General features: G+C 39.9%; 2 protein-coding genes across 2 annotated transcripts in view; one reads left to right on the forward strand and one right to left on the reverse strand.

Moving 5' to 3' along the window:
* Window positions 1–217: 217 nt before the first annotated feature.
* LOC113931324 (profilin-2-like) lies at window positions 218–898 on the reverse strand. The gene has a single exon (XM_027609168.1). It carries the CDS (start codon window positions 703–705, stop codon window positions 244–246), a length of 462 nt encoding a protein of 153 aa, XP_027464969.1. The 5' UTR covers window positions 706–898; the 3' UTR covers window positions 218–243.
* Window positions 899–2,569: 1,671 nt separating this feature from the next.
* ASB12 (ankyrin repeat and SOCS box containing 12) overlaps window positions 2,570–21,492 on the forward strand; it is a 108,880-nt gene continuing 89,957 nt past the window's right edge. The window contains exon 1 of the mRNA XM_027608696.1: window positions 2,570–2,678. The gene's annotated coding sequence lies outside the window, so the exon portion shown is untranslated. The remainder of the gene's footprint in view (window positions 2,679–21,492) is intronic.

Here is a 21,492-nt window from a genome sequence, read left to right on the forward strand (position 1 = left end):
AAGGATGGTGTTCTAGGTATAAAAAAGGCCCAGAAGCCCTAATGCCTTAACACTTACTCCTCAATCTGCCCCCCTCCCAACACACACACAACATATACACACACACAGACACACACACACACATCTCCAAACCTTATATGAGATCTCCCTTTCTGTTCTCCTCAAGACCAGGTTAACTTAGCAGGTAATACAGATAACACTGAATTCAAATTCCTGGTCAAACACCAATTCCTTTTTATTTAGTTAGAAATGGGCCATGTATTGATGAATGGCCTCTCTGATGTAACCTGCCATCTCAAAAGCCTTAAGGTTGAGAGGCCCTCCTTCTGTTCCTTTTTGTCCCATCACCACAAGGTATACAGACTCAATCTGAACTACAGTCACTGCCTGGCTGCCCCGACTCTGGCCTTTGGTGCGGAGGTCCATGGTGTTGTTGCCCTCAGTGTAAAGGTTGTCCCGAATCAACAAGCATTTGGTCCCTGCAAGGGTGATTCCTTGAAGAAACAACTTCTCTCTCCCCTCTATCGCCAGCAAGGTCTGAATTTCTTCCTGGGTCAACTGGAACAAGTTGCCTTCAGGGTAAGAAGCTAACAACCAGGGTGGGGAATTGGTGATAATCGCTACATCACAGCACATTCCAGTTTGTAGGAAGAGCGTGATGCAGTCTTGCCAGACCTCTTCGCTGATATCCCCTATGCACTGCATGATTCAAGTAAGCTGTCTCTAAAAGATGAATAATGTGCTTTCTAGTAATTTGGTCTGCAAAATAAGTTTGTTAGCAGTTGGTTTAAGATGACTGATAAGCTGAGACTGAAATAACCTAAAAATACAGTCTGTTTCTGATGGCCTCTCCCCAGCAGCAAACTGGAGGAGGTCTTGGTGACTTGTATGACATGGCCCAGCTGCCCTCTGCTGTGGTTTATCAAGCTACCTCTTGAGCATGAGTGAGGTCACAAAGGCTCTGTGACTTTTTAAATAGTCATCATCCACCACATTATGGGTGACTTTTGGTAGCAGCTTTCTGAAGCTGTACCTCTAGCTATTGAGATAGAAAATGGAGCAAAGTATACCTACTTCCCTAGGATACCATGGGAAGAACACCAACCCCCAACAATGGAAAAGCCCTCAAAGTAGAACATAAGTGGACAATAATGGAGTTGGAGGTTTGGTTATAAAACAGGACAGATTTGCTGCAGCAACTAGCATTTCAGATGTGGGCTAATCTTGCTGAGGCCTGAGCTCTAGGTACAGAGTCAAAAGTCCCACAGACTCATCAGTTCACAGCGCCTTTTGGGAAAACCACAATAGCCTCCTCATGGTTTCCCTGCCTTCAGATTCTTTCCCTCTAGTTTATCTTCTGGCCCACACCAGCTGTGAGTTTAGAGTTATTCATTCTTATCTAGCCATTCAGCAAGTATTTATCAAGCATTCATTATGTGCCAAGTACTTTTCTAAGCACTGGAATACAGTAGCAAACAGACAAAAACCTCATGGAAGAGACATCATAGTGGGGAAGACAAACAAATAATAAACAGATAATAATAGTATCTTTTTTACTGAAAATATTTTGAGTCCAATACTTTCTTTTCCCAAATTTTCCCTCTTATTCCCAGGCTTTCTTTACTCTAGTGGGGTCCCATTTGACTTCTGATTCTTCTGCAACCTTTGGCAAGCTACTGCTTTTCCCTTAATTTCCTCTGAAATGACATCAACTTGCCTTAAGGTGGAAATTTTAGGGGAAATGGTTAAAGTTAATGGTGGATAAAATCTGGGATAGCTTTGAAAATTTATTTATGCAACAAATATTTATTAAGTACCTACTGTATGCCAAGTCTTTTCTAAACTTTGGAGATCTAGCAGCAAACAAAAGTTCCTGCCTCACAAAGCTGACATTGTAGATGGGAAGACAAAAAAATAAAAAATAAATGACATTTATAATATAACAGCTTTTCCAAATCCCAGACTGTTACTTTTTCCATCACAAGACTGATTCAGAGAATACCACTGAATGACTGCACCTGTCGGCACCTCATCTGAGAGGTGGTCTGGTGGGCCTTTGGTCCTTTTCCCACATCTGTGATGACACAAATTATGAGGCCACTGCAATCGTCTGGGACTTAACTAGGTTAATGATAGTAGACTAGTAAAAGAGGGGAGTGAGAAGAGGATATGCTTATACATCATTTCAAAAAGTATTCTATTGTGACTTGTCCAAGGTCTCACAGCTCTGAAGCTTTTCAGAAATCCAGTTACCAGAATGGGATTATCTGTGTTATCTTGGTAAGGTGTCATCACTGTTAACATTAGAGAGTAGTGGAATTATATAGGTGCCCAGAACCCTTACTGCATTAAAGTGTATGAGAAGGGAGGCAGTACTCGAGTCTGGGACTTAACTCCTGGGCCAAACCTGTAGCCCAAACCAGAAAACCCTCAGCTTCCCACCACAGAGGGCATTTGCCAGGAAGCAAGATGGCGGGAGAGGCCACAGACAAAGTGTCGCGATAGAAACCTCCAGGAAGATCACGTGACGAGAGCTTGTGCCAGGACAGAGAGGGCGGCAAGGGGAACCTGGGTTGAGCAAATAGGTAGCTGGAGCAGTGGCGGCAGCGGGAGCGACAACCCAAGTAGCACTGAGGGCTTCAGGTGGCGGGAACACGGACCATATCACGGTTCCCAAGGTAAGGAGGAGAGTTAGGAGAGGCTGGGAGCCGCGAGCTCTCTTCAGGTATCCAACGGAGAGCCCAGGCACACCCTCTCAAACCTTTTCTGGGAGCTCTTTGACGCCCTCTTCCCGCGCTGGGACCTGCGTTCCCCAGGGTTCACACCCCCTTTCAACCAAACTGAACTTTTCTCAGGACCCGCCTTCCGGCGGCGGCGCCTCACGCGACGCGGGGTGCGCACCTGCCAGGTCCCTCTCTGCCCTGTCCCTCAGACTCCAGTTCCTTCTGGCACCCCAGCAGTCACCTCACACACCTCCTTACTCCATCCTCTTACTACACACTCGCTACGCTTGCGTCGCCTCCCAGAGAGTTACTTCCTGTATCCGGCGTTTTCCTACCCTCCTCTTGACTACCTCTGCCCCTAACCTGCCACGACGGCTGCCCAGACCACCACCACTGCCCCTCATCCAGGGCAGTTTTGGGTTTTGGGGGTTACAGCATCTCTCCAGCCCAAGCTGGGCTTATGGGTGAAGGAAGGAGATGGAGCACAGTAGACCTGGCCCTGCTCAGCCAGGAGGAAAAACCCAAAAGGTGGCATCGCCAGACCAGTTGGCACCTGCTTACAGCAATCTCCAGTTAGAGCTGCTTCTACTTTTCTTTTTAGATCCTCCCACTTCCCTCCCCATCGCTAGCCTCTTTTTATTTCAAATCCATCTACTTCCTGTCAGTTTTCTTTCTGCCATCTGAGACTGAGGATCAGGAAGAGTTCACACATCTAGTCTCTGCTTAATTTTTTTTCTTTCAATCATAACAGACGCGGCCCAGGCTAACTGAAGTCCACATAAAAGTCCAGTATGTTTTAATTGAAAAAAACATGGTTTTTGAACCCAGAACACTTGAATTAGAATGCTGGTCCCCCCAGCTACCAGCTGATGATTTTGGACAAATTATTTCACTTCTCTGAGCCTTTCTTTCTTCCTATATTAGATGGGGATAATGAAATTTTCTCTGACAGGGTGGTTGTGAGGACTATATAAAAAGACGTGTGTGAAAGCTTTTTATAACTAGAAAAATGTTCTACCTACTTGTTAACTTAAGATTATGATGCTGGCTGTTGGGCAAAGCAGGAAATGTAACCTTCAAACCTCTCCTTTAATGACTTTTTTAGGTCCTTTCTCTGTTGAAGATGCTATAACATCTCTTGTAGTATACAGCCTTACCTTTTTCTGGGTCCCTTCCTCTGCAGGTCATGTCATCTGCACTAGGTTCTCTGGCATGATATAGGAAGGTGGCATCATCAAAGCAAGTCATCTGCTACCCAGACTCCCTCTTTTCCTGACCCACTTAACCCTGGGCCACCCTACTTGGCTAGTTCAAAATTACTCCCTTTTGCACCTGGGTGGCCATACAGTACATCATTAATTTTTGATGTAGTGTTCCATGATTCATTGTTTTCATGTTAACACCCAGTGCTCAATGCCCTCCGTAATACCCATCACTGGGCTAACCCATCCCCCCCTCTAAAACCCTCAGTTTGTTTCTTGGAGTCTATAGTTTCTCATGGTTCGTCTCCCCCTCCAATTTCCCCCCTTCATTTTTCCCTTCCTTCTCCTAATGTCCTCCATGGCTATTCCTCATGTTCCACAAATAAGTGAAGCCATATGATAATTGACTTTGTCTGCTTGACTTATTTCACTTAATCTCCAGTCCCATCCATGTTGATGTAAAAGTTGGGTATTCATCTTTTCTGATGGCTGAGTAATATTCCATTGTATATATGGACCGCATTGTCTTTATCCATTTGTCTGTTGAAGGGCATCTCAGCTCCTTCCACAGTTTGGCTATTGCGGACATTGCTGCTATGAACATTGGGGTAAGCACCAGACTCTTGATTTCAGCTCAGGTCATGATCTTGGCTCAGGTCATGATCTCAGGGTTTTGGGATCAAGCCCTGCCTCAGGCTCCATGCTCAGTGGGGAGTCTGTTTGAGATTCCCTCTCTCCCGCCCCTTCTGCCCCTCCCCCTTGTGCCTATGTGCCCTTTCTGTCCAAAATGAATAAATAAATTATAAAAAAGAATTACTCCCTTTTTATTTGACCTCAGAGAGAGCAGGGAGGCAGAACTGCCCTTTTGCTTGAGTATTAAAATATTAAAATAGTTAAAATATTAAAATCCTAATGCTGGGAGATTAAAGCTATAAACTGGGCTAGCTGTATGGTAAGGGAGATGATGCCATTGTCCCAGTTATATCAAAATAATAGACGCTAATACATTGAATATTTAACTATGTGGCAGGCACTGTGCTAAATGCTTTACATGAAATAAGTCTTCAGTCCTTACATCAACCTATATGGGAGGTACTATTATTATTCCCATGTTACAGATGAGGAAACAGACCCATAGAAGTGAAGTGAGTTGCGTAATAAAAATAGGAGTGCTCAGTTTCAGACTGTTGTAAAGATGAGGTTAATGCTCAAGAAAACTTTAATTGACATCAGGCCCAGACTCCATTTGTACTGCATAGATGATGGCGTTGTTACTCTTGGAATATAAATAAAAACTCCAAGTGAAGACTTAGTTCTTTAAATAAAATAGGCATTTCATTTTGTGTCCGGCAGAGCTGAGTGCCCACAAGTGGTATGCTGCCACAAGTCTGTTTTATCTTTTATTATTATGAGTTTCTGGGAAGGATTAGGGTTGCACTAATGGCTAGGGATTAAGATGGCCTCTCTTGTTAACTCACAGTATCCACAAAAGGAAGAGATTGTCTTGTCCATCTCAGGACAAAGAGATAACCATGAGCTTGTCAGTCAGTTCTGTATGTCAAGTGCAGAAGTGACTTTTATTTTTGGCTCTTGTCTTTTTTTTTCTCTTGGAAAGACTTTTTAAAAAAAACTATTGAAGTGTAATGTGTATAGAGAAAAGTTTATGTTTACATAATATAATCTATTATAAATTATTAACATAAATGTATACTCCATGAATGTTCACAAACTTCACACACCTGTGTAACCAGCACCCAGATCAAGAAACAGATTCTTCTTCTACTCAGTAACCCTCCCAAGGGTGACCATTATCCTGACTTCTAACAGAATAGTTTCGCCCTTTTTTTGATACTTAATATACATGGATTCATATAGTATATACCCTTGCGTCTGGCTTCTTTTGCCCAACATTATGTTTGAAAGATTCATCCGTATTATTCCTTGTAGTTATAGATCATTCTCATTGCTATATAGTATTTCATTTTGTTAACATGCCACATGTGATTTATCCATTCTTCTGTTGATGGGGAATTTCTAGTTCTGGCTATTACAAGTAGAACATTTTTTTTGGTGGATATACATAAGCAGTTTTGTTGGGATATACACAGGAATGGAATTTCTGGATCATAGGGTATGCATATATTCGCCTAGAGTAGAAACTACCAATTTTGAACTCTCATCACCTATGTATGAGAGAGGAATTGTCTTTGTAAGTTATAACTTTACGGTTTAACAATGGTTTTTTTAGCACCTCAGGGCCGACCCAAAAGTTTAGTGACTCTCCTGTCCAAATCAGAATTTGTCCTTTTTACTTCTGTGTCAGCACCTAGAATTCTTAATTACCTTTCCTTCCCAGAATGGAAGCTTATTAATTAGGATTTTTTCAGTTAACATTTGCTGAGTTTCAGCAGGCTTAGAAATGTACTATAGTGGTTAAGAGGGTATGTTTTAGAGCCAGACTGTCTGAATGTAAATCTCAGCTCTACTTAACTTTTTAATCTTGGCAAGTGTGTACCTTCTCTGTGCCTCAGTTTCTTTTTCTGTAAAATGGTGGTAATAATAATAGTACCTATCTCACAGGGTAGCTATAGGGATAAAATGAGTTAATATTTGTAGAAGTGCTTAGAACAGTGCCTGGCACATTATCAGTGCTTAATTTAGCTACCAATTACTATAATCACCATCATTAATTGTTATTTACAAAATGCAACATTGCGAGTTGTTAAGGATACATGGCTCTCTTAGTTATAGCAACTAACTGCCTTCTAAGATATCTTAATCAAGTAATAAGTTGAGATCTTAAGCATAAGATTCACAAATGAAAGTAAGAACTTTCATGAGAGGGACAAATGAAATACTATCAGAGATTAGAGGCAAATAAGGTCTCATTCCAGATGAGTGTGAGGAGTATGAAATGAAGAAAGTTTTATGGAAGAGTGGGACTTAGGCTGAGTCTGAATAATAGATAGGATTTTACTCTTCAGAGATTGGGGAGGTGAGAGGGACTCCCTACCAAGGGAACTGCAAGACCATAAACTCAGAGGGAGGTAACTCATTAGGGCAAGGGAATGAGAGGAACAGAGAGATATTGTAGATTGTAGAGGCTTGAATATTGCACTGATGAATTTGAACTTGGTTCTACAGTTAACCCTTGAACAACATGGGTTTGAACTGTGTGGGTCAACTTACATGCATTTTTTTTTCTCCTAAATGCAGTATAATACTGTAAATGTATTTTACCTTATGATATTTTAATAATATTTTATTTTCTCTAGCTTAATTCATTGTAACAATACAGTATATGATATACATAAAAATGTGTTACTCAACTGTTTATATTATTGGTAAGGCTTCCAGTAGTAGTTAAGTTTTGGGGGAGTCAAAAGTTTTATGTGGATTTTCAACTGTGTGGGGTTTGGTGCCCCTAACCCCCAATGTTGTTCAAGGGTCAACTGTATAGGTAGCAAAGAGCTGCTAAAGCTTTGTAAGTCTAGAAACCCAGATACAAAAGTTAGAAAGGAACTTTTAAATGATCTTAATAAGGAATGGGAATGCAGTTTTTTTTGACATGATGTAAGTGTTCTAAAATTATATATTGTGGTGATGGTTATACAACTCTGTAAATTTACTAAAAGTCAGTGAATTTTACATGTAAAAACAAATGAATTTTATGGTAAGTTCCATAAAGTTGCTGACAAATAAATACATGAGTAGGTAAAAAATAAGATCATCTAGTGATAGTCCAAACCTCTGATGTCACAAATATGGAAGCTGAGGCCCAGATTGCTGAAGTTTCTTCTTCAGGTCAGTCATCTAGCTAGTGGCAGAGCAGCATTGTCTTTTTGTTGTTTAGTATGCATAGCAGGTTCAGACTATGATAAATTGTGTGAAATTGCCATTGAAACAACAGCCAAAATAATTGGAAGTGCCAGATGGGTATAGAATGCCATTCTGGATAATAACAATAGTAATAGTAATAGTAATAATAATAATAATAATGCTTTATAGTACTCTACTGTTTACAAAGTGCTTTTCAAGCCATGCTACCTGCTCTCAAGATTACTATTCACATGAAACTTTCCTAAAACAAAATAATTTTTGGCTTGACTGCCAGGAAACTAATAACCAGATTTAGTGTTCAATTATGTTAATTGTTTTAGCCCTTGTAGTTAGTATAATTACGTCTTCCTCCTCTTCATGACTTTGATTTTCTGTTCTAAGAACCTAATTATAGATCTAGGTGGGTTTTTTTTTTTTTTACCATAAACCACTTAAATTCATTTAGGATATAAGCAGGGTCAAAATGAATCAAAATAAAACTGGGTAAAGTGTTTTTCTTTATCAAGTAAATGTGATTTCCTTTATACATATATATATATATATATATTTTTAAATCTTTGTTTAATTTTTAGTTAGTTAATATACAGTACAATATTGATATCAGGAGAACATTCACTGATTCATCACTTACATACAACACTCAGTGCTCATCATAAGTGCTCTCTTTAATACACATCACCCATCTAGCCCATGCCCCATTCACCTCCCTCCATCAACCCTCAGTTTGTTCTCTATCATTAAGAGTCTCTTATGGTTTGTTTCCCTCTGTCCTTTTTTCCCACCTTCCCATATGTTCATCTGTTTTCTTTCTTAAATTCCACATATAAGTGAAATCATATGCTGCTTGTCTTTCTCTGAATGACTTATTTTACTTTGCATAATACACTCTACCTCCATCCACATTGTTGCAAATGGCAAGATTTCATTCTTTTTGATGGCTGAAAAATTATATATCTTCCTTATCCATTCGTTAGTTGATGGACATTTGGGCTCTCCATAGTTTGGCTATTGTTAATAATGCTGCTATAAACATTGGGGTGCATGTACCCCTTCAAATCTGTATTTTTGTATCCTTTGGGTAAATAAATACCTACTAGTGAAATTACTGGGTCATAGGGTAGTTCTATTTTTAACTTTTTGAGGAACCGCCATACTGTTCTGCAGAGTGGCTCTACCAGTTTTCATCCCCATCAATAGTGCAAGAGGGCTCCCCTTTCTCCACATCCTGGCCAACACCTGTTGTTTCTTGAGTTGTTAAATTTAGCTATTTTGACAGGTGTGAGGTGGTATCTCATTGTGGTTTTGATTTGTATTTCCCTGATGATGAATGATGTTGAGCATCTTTTCATGTGTCTGTTAGCCATTTGGATGTCTTTGGAAAAGTGTATTTTCATGTCTTTTGCCCATTTCTTAGCTGGATTATTTTTTTTTGTGGGGGGAGGGTGTTGAGTTTGTTAAGTTCTTTATAGATTTTGGATACTAACCCTTTATCAGTTTGCAAATATCTTCTCCCATTCTGTAGGCTGCCTTTTAGTTTTGTTGATTGTTTCCTTTGCTGTACAAAAGCTTTTTATCTTGATGAACTCCCAATGGTTCAGTTTTGCTTTTATTTCCCCTGCCTTTGGAGTCATGTCTAGCAAGAAATTGCTGTGGCTGAGGTCAAAGAGGTTGCTGTGTTCTCCTCTAGGATTTTGATGGTTTCCTGTCTTACATTTAGGTCTTTCATCCAATTTGAATTTATTTTTGTGTATGGTGTAAGAAACTGGTCCAGTTTCATTCTTCTGCCTGTTGCAGTCCAGTTTTCCCAACACCATTTGTTGAAGAGACTGTCTTTTTTCCTTTTTTAAAAGATTTTATTTATTTTTATTTATTTATTTATTTGAGAGAGAGAGATATCACAAGCAGATGGAGTGGCAGGCAGAGGGAGAGGGAGAAGCAGGCTTCCTGCTGAGCAGAGACCCTGATGCAGGGCTCCATCCCAGGACCCTGGGATCATGACCTGAGCCGAAGGCAGACACTTAACTGACTGAGCCACCCAGGCACCCTGAGACTGTCTTTTTTCCATTGGATATTCTTTCCTGCTTTGTCGAAGATTAGCTGACCGTATAGTTGTGGGTTCATTTCTGGGTTTTCTAGTCTGTTCCATTGATTTATATGTCTGTTTTTGTGCTACTACCATACTAGCTTGATGACTACAGCTTTATAATGTAGCTTGAAATCCACAATCGTGAGGCATCCAGTTTTGTTTTTTCTTCTTAAGGATTGCTTTGGCTATTCGGGGTCTTTCATGGTTCCATAGAAATTTTAGAATTGTTTGTTCTAGCTCTGTGAACAATCCTGGTGGAATTTTTTTTTGAAGAATTTATTTATTTATTTAAGAGAGAGAGAGGGAGAGAGCACATGTGAGTGGGGGTAGGGGCAAAGGGAGAGGGAGAGGGAGAGGGAAACTTCAAGAAGACTGTGCTGAGCAAGGAGTCCAGCTCTGGGCTTGAACTCAGGACCCTGAGATCATGACCAGAGCTGAAATCAAGAATTGGTTGCTTAACCAACTGAGCCACGCAGGAGCTCCATGGCTGGTGGTATGTTGATAGGGATTGCATTAAATGTGTAGATTGCTTTGGGTAGTATAGACATTTTAACAACGTTCTTACAATCCATGAGTATGGAGTGCTTTTCCATTTCTTTGTTTCCCCTTCAATTTCTTGCATAAGTGTTCTGTAGTTTTCAGAGAACAGATCTTTTACCTTTTTACTTAGGTTTATTCCTAGATATCTTATTGTTTTTGGTGCGGTTGCAAATGGGATTGATTCCTTGATTTCTTTTTCTGCAGCTTCGTTATTTGTGTATAGAAATGCAAAACATTTCTGCACGTTGATTTTATCCTGCAACTGTGCTAAATTCAAGTATTATATCTATCAGTTTTTTGGTGGACTCTTGGGTTTTCTACATAGAGTATCATGTTGTCTGCAAATAGTGAAACTTTAGCTTCCTTGCCAATTTGGATGTCTTTTATTTCTTTTTGTTATCTGATTGCTGAGGCTAAGACTTCCAATAGTATGTTAAATAGTAATGGTGAGAGTGGACATCCTTGTCTTCTTCCTGACCATAGGGGAAAGGCTCTCAGTTTTTCCCCATTGAGAATGTTATTTGCTGTGTGTCTTTCATATATGACCTTTATTATGTTGAGGTGTGTTCCATCTATTCCTACTCTGTTGAGTGTTTTTATCAACAATAGATGCTGTATTTTGTCAAATGCTTTTTCTACATCTTTTGACAAGATCATGTGTTTCTTATCCTTTCTTTTATTAATGTGGTGTATCATGTTAACTGATTTCCAAACATTGAACCAACCCTGCAGCCCAGGAATAAATCCCACTTGATCATGGTTAATAATTCTTTTAATGTACTGTTGGATTTGATTTGGTAGTATCTTCTTGAGAGTTATTTGCATCCATGTTCATCAGGGATATTGTCCTGTAATTCTCCATTTTAGTGGGGTCTTTGGTTTTGGAATCAAGGTAATGCTGGCTTCATAGAATGAGTTTGGAAGTTTTCCTTCCATTTCTGTTTTTTTTGGAACAGTTTCAGAAGAATAGGTATTAACTTTTCTTTAAATGTCTGGTAGAATTCCCCGGAGAAGCTATCTGGCCCTGGACTTTTGTTTGTTGGGAGATTTTTGATTATTGATTCGATTTCTTTGTTGGTTATGGGTCTGTTCAAATTTTTTATTTCTTTCGTTTCAGTTTTGGTAGTTTGTAAGTTTCCAGGGATTTGTCCATTTCTTCCAGATTGCCCAATTTGTTGCCATATAATTTTTCATAGTATTCTCTTAGAATTGTGTGTATTTCTGTAGTGTTGGTTGTGATCTCTCCTCTTCCATTTGTGATTTTATCTATTTGGGTCCTTTCTCTTTTCTTTTTTTTTAAGATTTTATTTATTTATTCATGAGAGACAGAGGGAGAGAGAGAGAGAGAGAGAGAAGCAGAGGGAGAAGCAGGCTCCCAAGGAGCAGGGAGCCCGATGTGGGACTCGATCCCAGGATTCTGGGATCATGACCTGAGCCGAAGGCAGACGCTTAACCATCTGAGCCACCCAGGCGCCCTCTTTTCTTTTTCATAAGTCTGGCTAGGGGTTTATCAATTTTATTAATTCTTTAGAAGAACCAACTCTTTGCTTCATTGATATTCTACTTTTTAAAAAAAAATTCTATATTATTTATTTCTGCTCTAATCTTTATATTTCCCTTCCACTGGCTTTAGACTTTATTTGCTGTTCCTTTTCTAGCTTCTTAAGGTGTAAGGTTAGGTTGTGTATTTGAGACTTTTCTTGCTTCTTGAGGTAGGCTTGTACTGCTATATACTTCCCTCTTAGGACTGCCTTTCCTGCATTGCAAAGGTTTTGGACTGTTCTGTTTTCATTTTCATATGCTTCCCTGTATTTTTAAATTTCTTCTTTAATTTCCTGGTTAACCCATTCATTCTTTAATAGGATGTTCTTAACTGCCATGTATTTGTGGTCTTTCCAAATTTTTTCTTGTGATAGACTTCAAGTTTCATAGCATTGTGATCTGAAAATATGCATAGATGATTCTGATCTTTTTGTACCAGTGGTGGCCTGATTTGTGAACCAATATGTGGTTTGTTCTGGAGAGTGTTCCATGTGTACTTGAAAAGAATGTGTATTATTTTGCTTTAGGAGGAAATGCACTACATATATCTGTTAGGTCCATCTGGTCCATTGTGTCATTGAAAACCGTTATTTCCTTGTTTTTTGTTTTGTTTTGTTTTTGCTTAGGTGATCTGTCCATTGCTGTAAGTGAGGTGTCAAAGTCCCCTACTCTTATTGTATTATTATCAATTAGTTTCTTCATCTTTATTATTACTTATATTCAGGTACTCTCAAATTGGGGGCATCCATATTTACCACTGTTAGACCCTTTTGAAGGATAAATCACTTAATTATGATATGATGCCCTTCTTTATCTCTTGTTGCAGTTTTTGTTTTAAAACCTAGTTTGTCTGATGTAAGTATGGCTATACTGGCTTTCTTTTGACATCCATTAACATGGTATATGGTTCTCCATCCCCTCACTTTCAATCTGCAGGTATCTTTAGTTCTAAAATGCATCTCTTGTAGGCAGCACATAGATGGATTTTTTTTTTAATCCATTCTGATGTCCTGTGTCTTTTGATTGGAGCAGTTAGTCCCTTTATATTCAGAGTGATTATTGAAAGTTATGAATTTAGTGCCATTGTGTTCCCTGTAGAGTTGGTGTTTCTGGTGATCTCTGGTCCTTTCTAGTCTTTGTTGCTTTTGTTCTTTCTTTTTTCCCCACTCAAAGAATCTCCCTTAATATTTCTTGCAGGACTGGTTTAGTGGTCATGAACTCCTTTAGTTTTTGTTTGTCTGGGAAACTCTATCTCTCCTTTTGTTCTCAATGACAGCATTGCTGGATAAAGGATTCTTGACTGCATATTTTTCTCATTCAACCTGTTGCATACATCCTGCCATTCTTTTCAGGTCTGCCAGTTTCTGTGGACAGGTCTGCCACAAACCTGATCTATCTTCCCTTGTAGGTTAAGGACTTTTTTCCCCTTTGCTCCTTTCAAGATTCTTTCCTTGTTTGTGTATTTTGTGAATTTGACTATGATATGCCTTGGCTATGGTCATCTTTTGTTGAATTTAAGGGAGTTCTCTGTGCTTCTTGGATTTTGATGTCTGTGTCCTTCCCCAGATTAGGGAAGTTTTCAGCTATAATTTGCTCAAATAAATCTGCCATTTTTGCTCTCTCTTCATTATCTGGGACTCCTATGTTACCAGTGTTATTATGTTTTAATACGTCACTGAGTTCCCTAAATCTACCTTCATGATCCATTACCTTTCTTTCCCTCTTCTTTTCAACTTCATTATTTTCCATAATTTATCTTTTGTATCACTGATTTGATCCTCTGTTTCATTCATCCTCATTTTTATGGCCTTCATTTGTTTTTGCATCTCACTTGCAGTATTTTTAATTTCAGCCTGACTAGATTTTAGTTCTTTTATCTTTGTAGTAAGGGCGAGTGTGTCTGAGAGCCAGAAAAGCAGGACCAGCACAAACCCCCCTGCATACACCAAATCTACTAACGATAGAGTGCTGAAAAATTTCAGCTCTAGTGAATATTAGATCTAGGCTTTTTTTTTTTTTTAACAAAGACATGAAAACTCATCTAGTTAAGACTCGACACACACAAGACAAGGTTCAAATACTCCCAACTCTTTCCATCAGAGCCAAACAATGGTAGGGGCTTTAGTATACATTAGTCCTGGGAGGTCTCAGAAATCAGCCTGTCTCAAAGTGGAATATGCTCCTGAGCATCCATAGAGGTTCCGTACTAGAGTGCAACAAGAGAGTTTACCCAAGAATGGCAGCGGTCTGGGATTTTGGCTACTATTTTATAGGCATTGGAATAATTTTCCTCACCACCAAAACTTTCTTTGACCTCACTTTATACGTGGGAAACCTCAACTAAACTGTTACTTCTAGAAACCACTGGGATTTGTTGGAGGGTTGTGTCTTTTTAGATATCATTTTGTGGTTTTGTGGTGTAATTCTTATATGTTTTAGAAAGATTTTTTGATAAGCTCCCATAAAATGTTTATTATTTGAGAAACCCATGATGGACAGGGAATCAAGAGACCTGGATTCTGGTCCCAGCTCTGATACTGACATGCTGTATGAACTTAGGCTTCATTTTCCCAGTGGGTAAAATAATAATATCTAACCTTTATTGAGCAAGTACTATATGCCAGACGCTATTCTAATTGTTTTACATAAATATTACATATGTGTATGCTCATTTAACACACAAACTACTGTCCTTATTTTAAAAATAAAGAAATGAAGACCCAGGAAGCTTAAGTAACTTTCTGAGAGCCAGTAAATGAAGCAGATAGTCTGTGTCTTAAGAGCCTGTGTTCTTAACCCCTGAACTGTACTGCTTCAATAGAATGAGAAGATTGGATTGTACCAGCATTTCCTAAACCTTGCTTTTGCTGACTGGTCCATAAGATAAGTTGTTTAAAAAGATAAAAAGGATTCTAAGGTAGAATATGTTGATACTACAAACACTGTGGAGATTCATAGTGAATTTTCACCTGTTTAAGTCTCTGAGAAACCCTGCAATAAAGAGACCTGCTTATATTTGTTTAACCCAGTGTTTCCCTAACCTGACCATAGAACTGCATGTGTGTTTACACCTATTAATGCAGCATTCCTTTCTGAGTCTCGAATTTGCTTTAATTGGAGGGGTGCTGAGAAATAGGGTGTGAGGAGGCATAATTCAAGGCTAGTCTGGGTTGTATTTTAAACACTTGCTTCAAATGACTTTGTACATGTTGACTCAAAAGACTTCATTTGCCCTTCACCTTTTCCTTTCCTCCCTCCTGCCCCATTACATATTTTCTCACTTATTACTTTAAAGAAGAGACCTAAATCAGAGATGCTTGTTATGAAAGTAGGAGGATGCCTTTTTAATGCATGCAGAGCACAGCAGTTATTTTCATGACAAATGCTCTCTGCTATCAGAGGTGATGCCACATGGGGCAGGGCTTATGTGAGACATGTACGATTGATGGATAGCACATTGTTGGTCCTCCTGAAACCAGATGTCTTATCTTTTATTTATTTTTGCAGCATATCCAAGTTATTACCAATAGTTGTGGCAAACCAGGAGATTAAATGGATTCAGAAGCCTCTGAAGTGCCACCGATTTCCTCCCTTCCTAGAATGGAAGTGTAAAAAACATGGTTTATGGTCCACAGCTTCTCCAAGAGCAAAGATCTTTAAAAATGTCAGAGTGCTCTGTCTATAGCCCAGGAATGCAAAACTAACAAAGCATTTGGGTGGCTTGCCTGGAAACTAGAGTCTGTATAGTACCTAGTGGTGGTTAGTATCTTTTCTCCCCCTTTCTCTCTGTATCTCCTCCTCATCTCTCTCCTCTTTTCTCTCTCTCTCCCCTTCTCCTTTTTTTCTCTCTCTCTTCCTTCCTTTTTCTCCCCTTTTCTATTTCACTCTCCCTTTTCCTCCTTTGCTTTCTATCTCCCTCTCCCCTTTTCCCTTTCCCCCACCCACACATGCACACATGCACACACATTCATGCATGTGCGTACACACACACACACACACACACACACACATTATGGGACCCAGGTTTCTGTGGGATAAAAGCACGCTAGGCAGAGGAACCTTCTTACCATTACTCAGTCTCAGAACTGAGAGGACACTGGTGCCCATGAGTAGAGAAGGGGGAGGAACTGGATAATTGCAGGTCTTCTAGAAGGTTCTATATGCTAATAGACACAGGTTCCCTGCAATATGGAGCCCTATAGGAAATCCATATCAATAGTTTCCATATCAACAGTTCCCATTTCCTCCAAGGCTTCCTTAGGGACTATCCACCAAGAGGCATATAGCACCCTTCATACATGGACATTGTAGCCTTTTGTTAGGTAGTGACTTGCACCTTAGCAGGAACTTCTTGAGTGGCTAATTTTTTCTCTTATTGAGAATCTCCTACTGTACAAACCAAAGATGCTTTATAGTTTCAATTTCTACTCCTTACCTCTTGCCCATTCTTTTCCTGAAGTGTGACTTCTTTTCCTGAAGTGTGACTTCTTTTCCTCGGTGTGAGAAAATGAGCCCCTATTACAACTGGCACTGATTTCTTCTATTAACCTAATCACAGTGTGTTCCTCTGGTGATGATAAGCCTACTCTCCTTTTAACTTTCAATTGGCTAAAGTGATCACATGCTTTTACCAAACTGTTCTCACCAAGTTACATAGCCTCTTGTATACAGATTAAAGGAAATGGTATATACTTATGTGTCTCTTGCAGCATGACTTTGCAGTCTTCCCCATAAACATTTTCTAACCCTCTATTCCTACCCTTCTTGTTCTGTGCCTGAAGATTACTGTGGATTCTTTTTTTCCTTCTTCTTTGTCCATTTGGACTGCTATAACAAAATACCAGAGACTGGGTGGCTTATAAACAAGAGAAATTTATTTCTTACAGTGCTAGAGGCTGGAAGTCTAAGATTAGGTTGCTAGTATGGTTGGGTTTTGGTACAGTTCCTCTTCTGGGTTGTAGACTGCCAAATTCTCACTGTGCCTTCACATGGGGGATGGGGGCAAGGAATCTCTCTGGAGCCTCTCTTATAAGGGCACTAATTCCACTAGTCCTATTTATGAAGACTCTGCCCTCAAGACCCACATCACCTCCCCAAAGGCCCCACCTGAAATACTATCACATTGGGCATTAGGATTTCAACATATGAAATTTTCAGGGAATACAAACATTCAGACTGTAGCATCTCCACTTGGGATTTTAGCCTTAAAATGTCTCCTGGGTTTTAATAATTCTTTTTCATTTATCTTACACTGGGCCATCAGAATCTGACTTTTCATTTAACTATTTATTCCTTCTCTAGCCTTGTCCTGCCTCCCTCCCTTTTGTAATCTCCCTCCCTTTTGTAATTGGACACTTTTTTTTTCTCAGCGTAAATTCTTCCCTTTTAAATTTTATTTTTTTATGTTATGCTGGTCACCATACAATACATCATTAGTTTTTAATGTAGTGATTTATGCTTCATTGTTTTCGTATAACACCCAGTGCTCCATGCAGTACGTGCCCTCCTTAATATCCATCACCAGGCTAACCCATCCCCCCTCACCCCTCCCCCTCTAAGACCCTGTTTGTTTCTCAGAGTCCATAGTCTCTCATGGTTCATCTCTCCCTCCGATTCCCCCCCCTTCATTTTTCCCTTCCTTCTCCTAATATAGTCCATGCTTTCCTTATGTTCCACAAATAAGTGAAACCAGATGATAATTGACTTTCTCTGCTTGACTTATTTCACTTAGCATAATCTCCTTCAGTCCCATCCATGTTGATATAAAAGTTGGGTATTCATCCTTTCTAATGGCTGAGTAATATTCCATTGTATATATGAACCACACCTTCTTTATCCATTCATCTGTTGAAGGGCATCTCGGCTCTTTCCACAGTTTGGCTATTGCGGACATTGCTGCTATGAACATTGGGGTGCATATGGCCCTTCTTTTCACTACATCTGTGTCTTTGGGGTAAATACCCAGGAGTATTGTTTCTTTCCTTGTCCATTTTTGCCATTCTAACTGGTGTAAGGTGGTATTTCAATGTGGTTTTGATTTGAATTTCCCTGATGGCTAATGATGATGAAACAACAAATGTTGGAGAGGTTGTGGAGAAAGGGGAACCCTCTTACACTGTTGGTGGGAATGAAGTTGGTACAGCCACTTTGGAAAACAGTATGGAGGTTCCTCAAAAAATTAAAAAATAAAGCTACCCTATGACCCAGCAATTGCACTCCTGGGTATTAGAGGGGAGGGGTGAGGGGGGATGGGTTAGCCTGGTGATGTGTATTAAGGAGGGCATGTACTGCATGGAGCACTGGGTGTTTTACGAAAACAGTGGATCGTGGATCACCACATCAAAAACTAATGATGTATGGTGACTAACATAATAAAATTAAAAAAAAATTTAAAAATGTTTTGCAATTAAAAAAAATAAAACAAATGTTCCACTATTAATACCCATCAAATATTTAACCCATTCCCTCACCCACCTCCTCTCCAGTAACCTGCAGTTTGTTCTCTATAGTTGAGTCTGTTCCCTGGTTTGCCTCTCTTTCAACCCACCATGTTCATCTGTTTTGTTACTTAATTCCACATATGAGTGAAATCATATGGTATTTGTCTTTCTTTGACTGATTTCGCTTAGCATAATGATCTCTAACTCCATCCACATCAATGTGCTGTTGAATTTGGTTTGGTAGTATCTTGTTGAGAATGTTTGCATCCATGCTATTCAGGGATATTGGCCTGTATTTATCCTTTTAGTGGGGTGTTTGGTTTTTGAGTCAAAGTAGTTCTGGCCTTGAAGAATGAGTTTGAAAGGCTTCATTCCATTTCTGTTTTTTGGAACAATTTGAGAATAGGTATTAACTCTTCTTTAAATGTCTGGTAGAATTACCCTGGGAAGCCATCTGGTCCTAGACTTCCGTTTGTTGGGAGATTTTGATTACTGATTTAATTTCTTTGCTGGTTATGGACCTGCTCAAATTTTCTATTTCTTCCTCAGTTTTGGTAGTTTATATGTGTCTAGGAATTTATCCATTTATTCCAAATTGCCCAATTTTTTGATATATACTATTTCTTAATATTCTCTTAGAATTGTTTGTATTTCTTTGGACCTGGTTGTTACTTCTCTTTCCTTTGTGATTTTACTTTTTTGGGACATTTTTCTTTTTGATAAGTATGGCTAGGGGTTTATTTATTTTGTTAATTATTCCAGAGAATCAGCTCCTAGTGTTACAGGATTTCTATTCCCTTAGTGCCCGCAGTTCTTGATCATTCCACTTCTGAGAATGAAGAGGTAGACCAGATGAAGAGTGGTGGGCAGCAAGGTAAAGTTTATTGAGCAACAGTACAAAGCTCCTGGAGAGGGAGGGGAATCAAGAAGGTTGCCATTTTGGCGTTCAAATCTAGGGCTCTTTTTTTAAAATATTTTATTTATTTGACAGAGAGAGAGAGACAGCAAGAGAGGGAACACAAGCAGTGAGAGTGGGAAAGGGAGAAGCAGGCTTCCTGCGGAGCAGGGAGCCCGATGTAGGGCTCGATCCCATGACTCTGGGAGCATGACCTGACCCGAAGGCAGATGCTTAATGACTGAGCCGCCCAGGTGCCCCATAAGATTTTATTTATTTATTTGACAGAGATCCCCAACAAGAAAACAGGGAGCAGGGATAGCTAAGACAAAACCACACTAGCATCCTGTCTTGCAGCTTAGACAAGACCACAACAGCACCCTGTCTAGCATCTTCTGCAGAAATGACTTTTGCAATAAAGTCCTTAGATAAAACAATTTACCATGAAGCATTTGTCACTATCACAAGTTAAGACATAAGTCTCCAGATAAAGATAGAGCACATACCTGCACAAGCAGGGGGAGTGGCAGGCAGAGGGAGAGGGAGAAGCAGGCTTCCCACTGAGCAGGAAGCCTGATGCAGGGCTCGATCCCAGGACTCTGGGATCATGACCTAAGCCAAAGGCAGATGCTTAACGACTGAGTCACCCAGGTGCCCCTACTTATATTTGTTTTGATTAGAACCCTGGTTATGACCTTTTGTTGTTCTTTCTTTGGGGATGAATTTCTCCATCTTGGCATTTTGTTTAGGTCTGTCTTCTGTGTGTTAGGAAAGCCTGTTATGTTTCTTGCTTCTGAGCGTAAAGGCTATATTAAGAAGGTATATTATACTGACCAGGGCCTGGTGCTTCAGCAAGTGTTTCTGTGTAGACTGTGTGCACTCTGCTGTTGTGTTTTGGCTGATTTTTCCATCAGGTCAGTCCTCTGCAGAGTTTCACCTTGCCTGCAGTTGGGAATATTTGGACCCTTTCCTGTGTGTGTCGAGTTTCAACTAGGTGTGTTTTCATGTCTTTGCTAGATAAAAAGTCTAGATCTAATATCCACTAGAGCTGAAGTTTTTCAGCACTCTATCGTTAGTAGACTTGGTGCATGCAGGGTGGTTTGTGCTGGTCTTCTGGGGGAAAACCTCTGCTTTTCTGGCTCTCAGACACACTTGCCCTAATAACAAAGGACCTGCAGAGTGCAGGATGGTGGGGCTTGGTGTAAATGGCTAAGCCTCCACTGTGGGCGATGTGCTGCTCACTGAAGTCCCTCTGTACTGATTGGTGGGGGATAAAAATGGCATCATTCCTCTCTTTCGTCCCTTGAGAGGGGAGTTTGCACTTGCTGCTGTTCAGGAAACCCTTATAGAAGAGCAATCAATCTCCCCTCATGTGTTCCAGGGATCCCTCAGATCCCTAAGTTCACCCTGTCTATGTCCAAACTATCTGCCCACCCAGCGGCATAGTGCTCCTGTGTTTTATCCCAGGTGGACTGGCTGGGTTTTAAAACTCTGTAGGTCGCCTTTTCATTTTGTTGACTCTTTCCTTTGCTGTGCAGAAGCTTTTTATCTTGATGAAGTCCTGTCTTGCAGCTTAGACAAGATTCATTTTTGCTTTTGTTTCCCTTGCCTTTAGAGATGTATCTTGCAAGAATTTGCTTTGTCCAAGCTTGAAGAGGTTACTGCTTGTGTTCTCTAGGATTTTAATGGAATCCTGTCTCACATTTAGATCTTCATCCATTTTGAGTTTATCTTTGTATATGGTGTAGGAGAATGGTCCAGTTTCATTCTTCTGTATGTGGCTGTCCAATTTTCCCAGTACCATTTATTGAAGAGACTCTTTTTTCTTTTTTTTAATATTTTATTTATTTATTTGTCAGAGAGAGATACAGCGAGAGGGGGAACACAAGCAGGGGGAGTGGGAGAGGGAGAAGCAGGCTTCCCGCAGAGCAGGGATCCCGATGCGGGGCTCAATCCCAGGACTCTGGGATCATGACCTAAGCCAAAGGCAGATGCTTAACGACTGAGCCACCCAGGCGCCCCGAGACTGTCTTTTTTCTATTGGATATTCTTTCCTGCTTTGTCAAAGATTAGTTGACCATCGAGTTGAAGGTCCATTTCTGGGCTCTATATTCTGTTCCATTGATCTATGTGTCTGTTTTTGTGACAGCACCATGCTGTTTGGCATGTTATTTATATCTGTTTCACTTAGATCTCTGGCTGTGGCCTTGTTCTGGTCTTTCAT

Source organism: Zalophus californianus, chromosome X (assembly GCF_009762305.2).
Source record: "Zalophus californianus isolate mZalCal1 chromosome X, mZalCal1.pri.v2, whole genome shotgun sequence".
NCBI lineage: Eukaryota > Metazoa > Chordata > Mammalia > Carnivora > Otariidae > Zalophus > Zalophus californianus.

Bases quoted from the DNA above. Each gene is read 5' to 3' on its own strand.
- LOC113931324 (XM_027609168.1), bottom strand. From the start codon at position 705: ATGCAGTGCATAGGGGATATCAGCGAAGAGGTCTGGCAAGACTGCATC.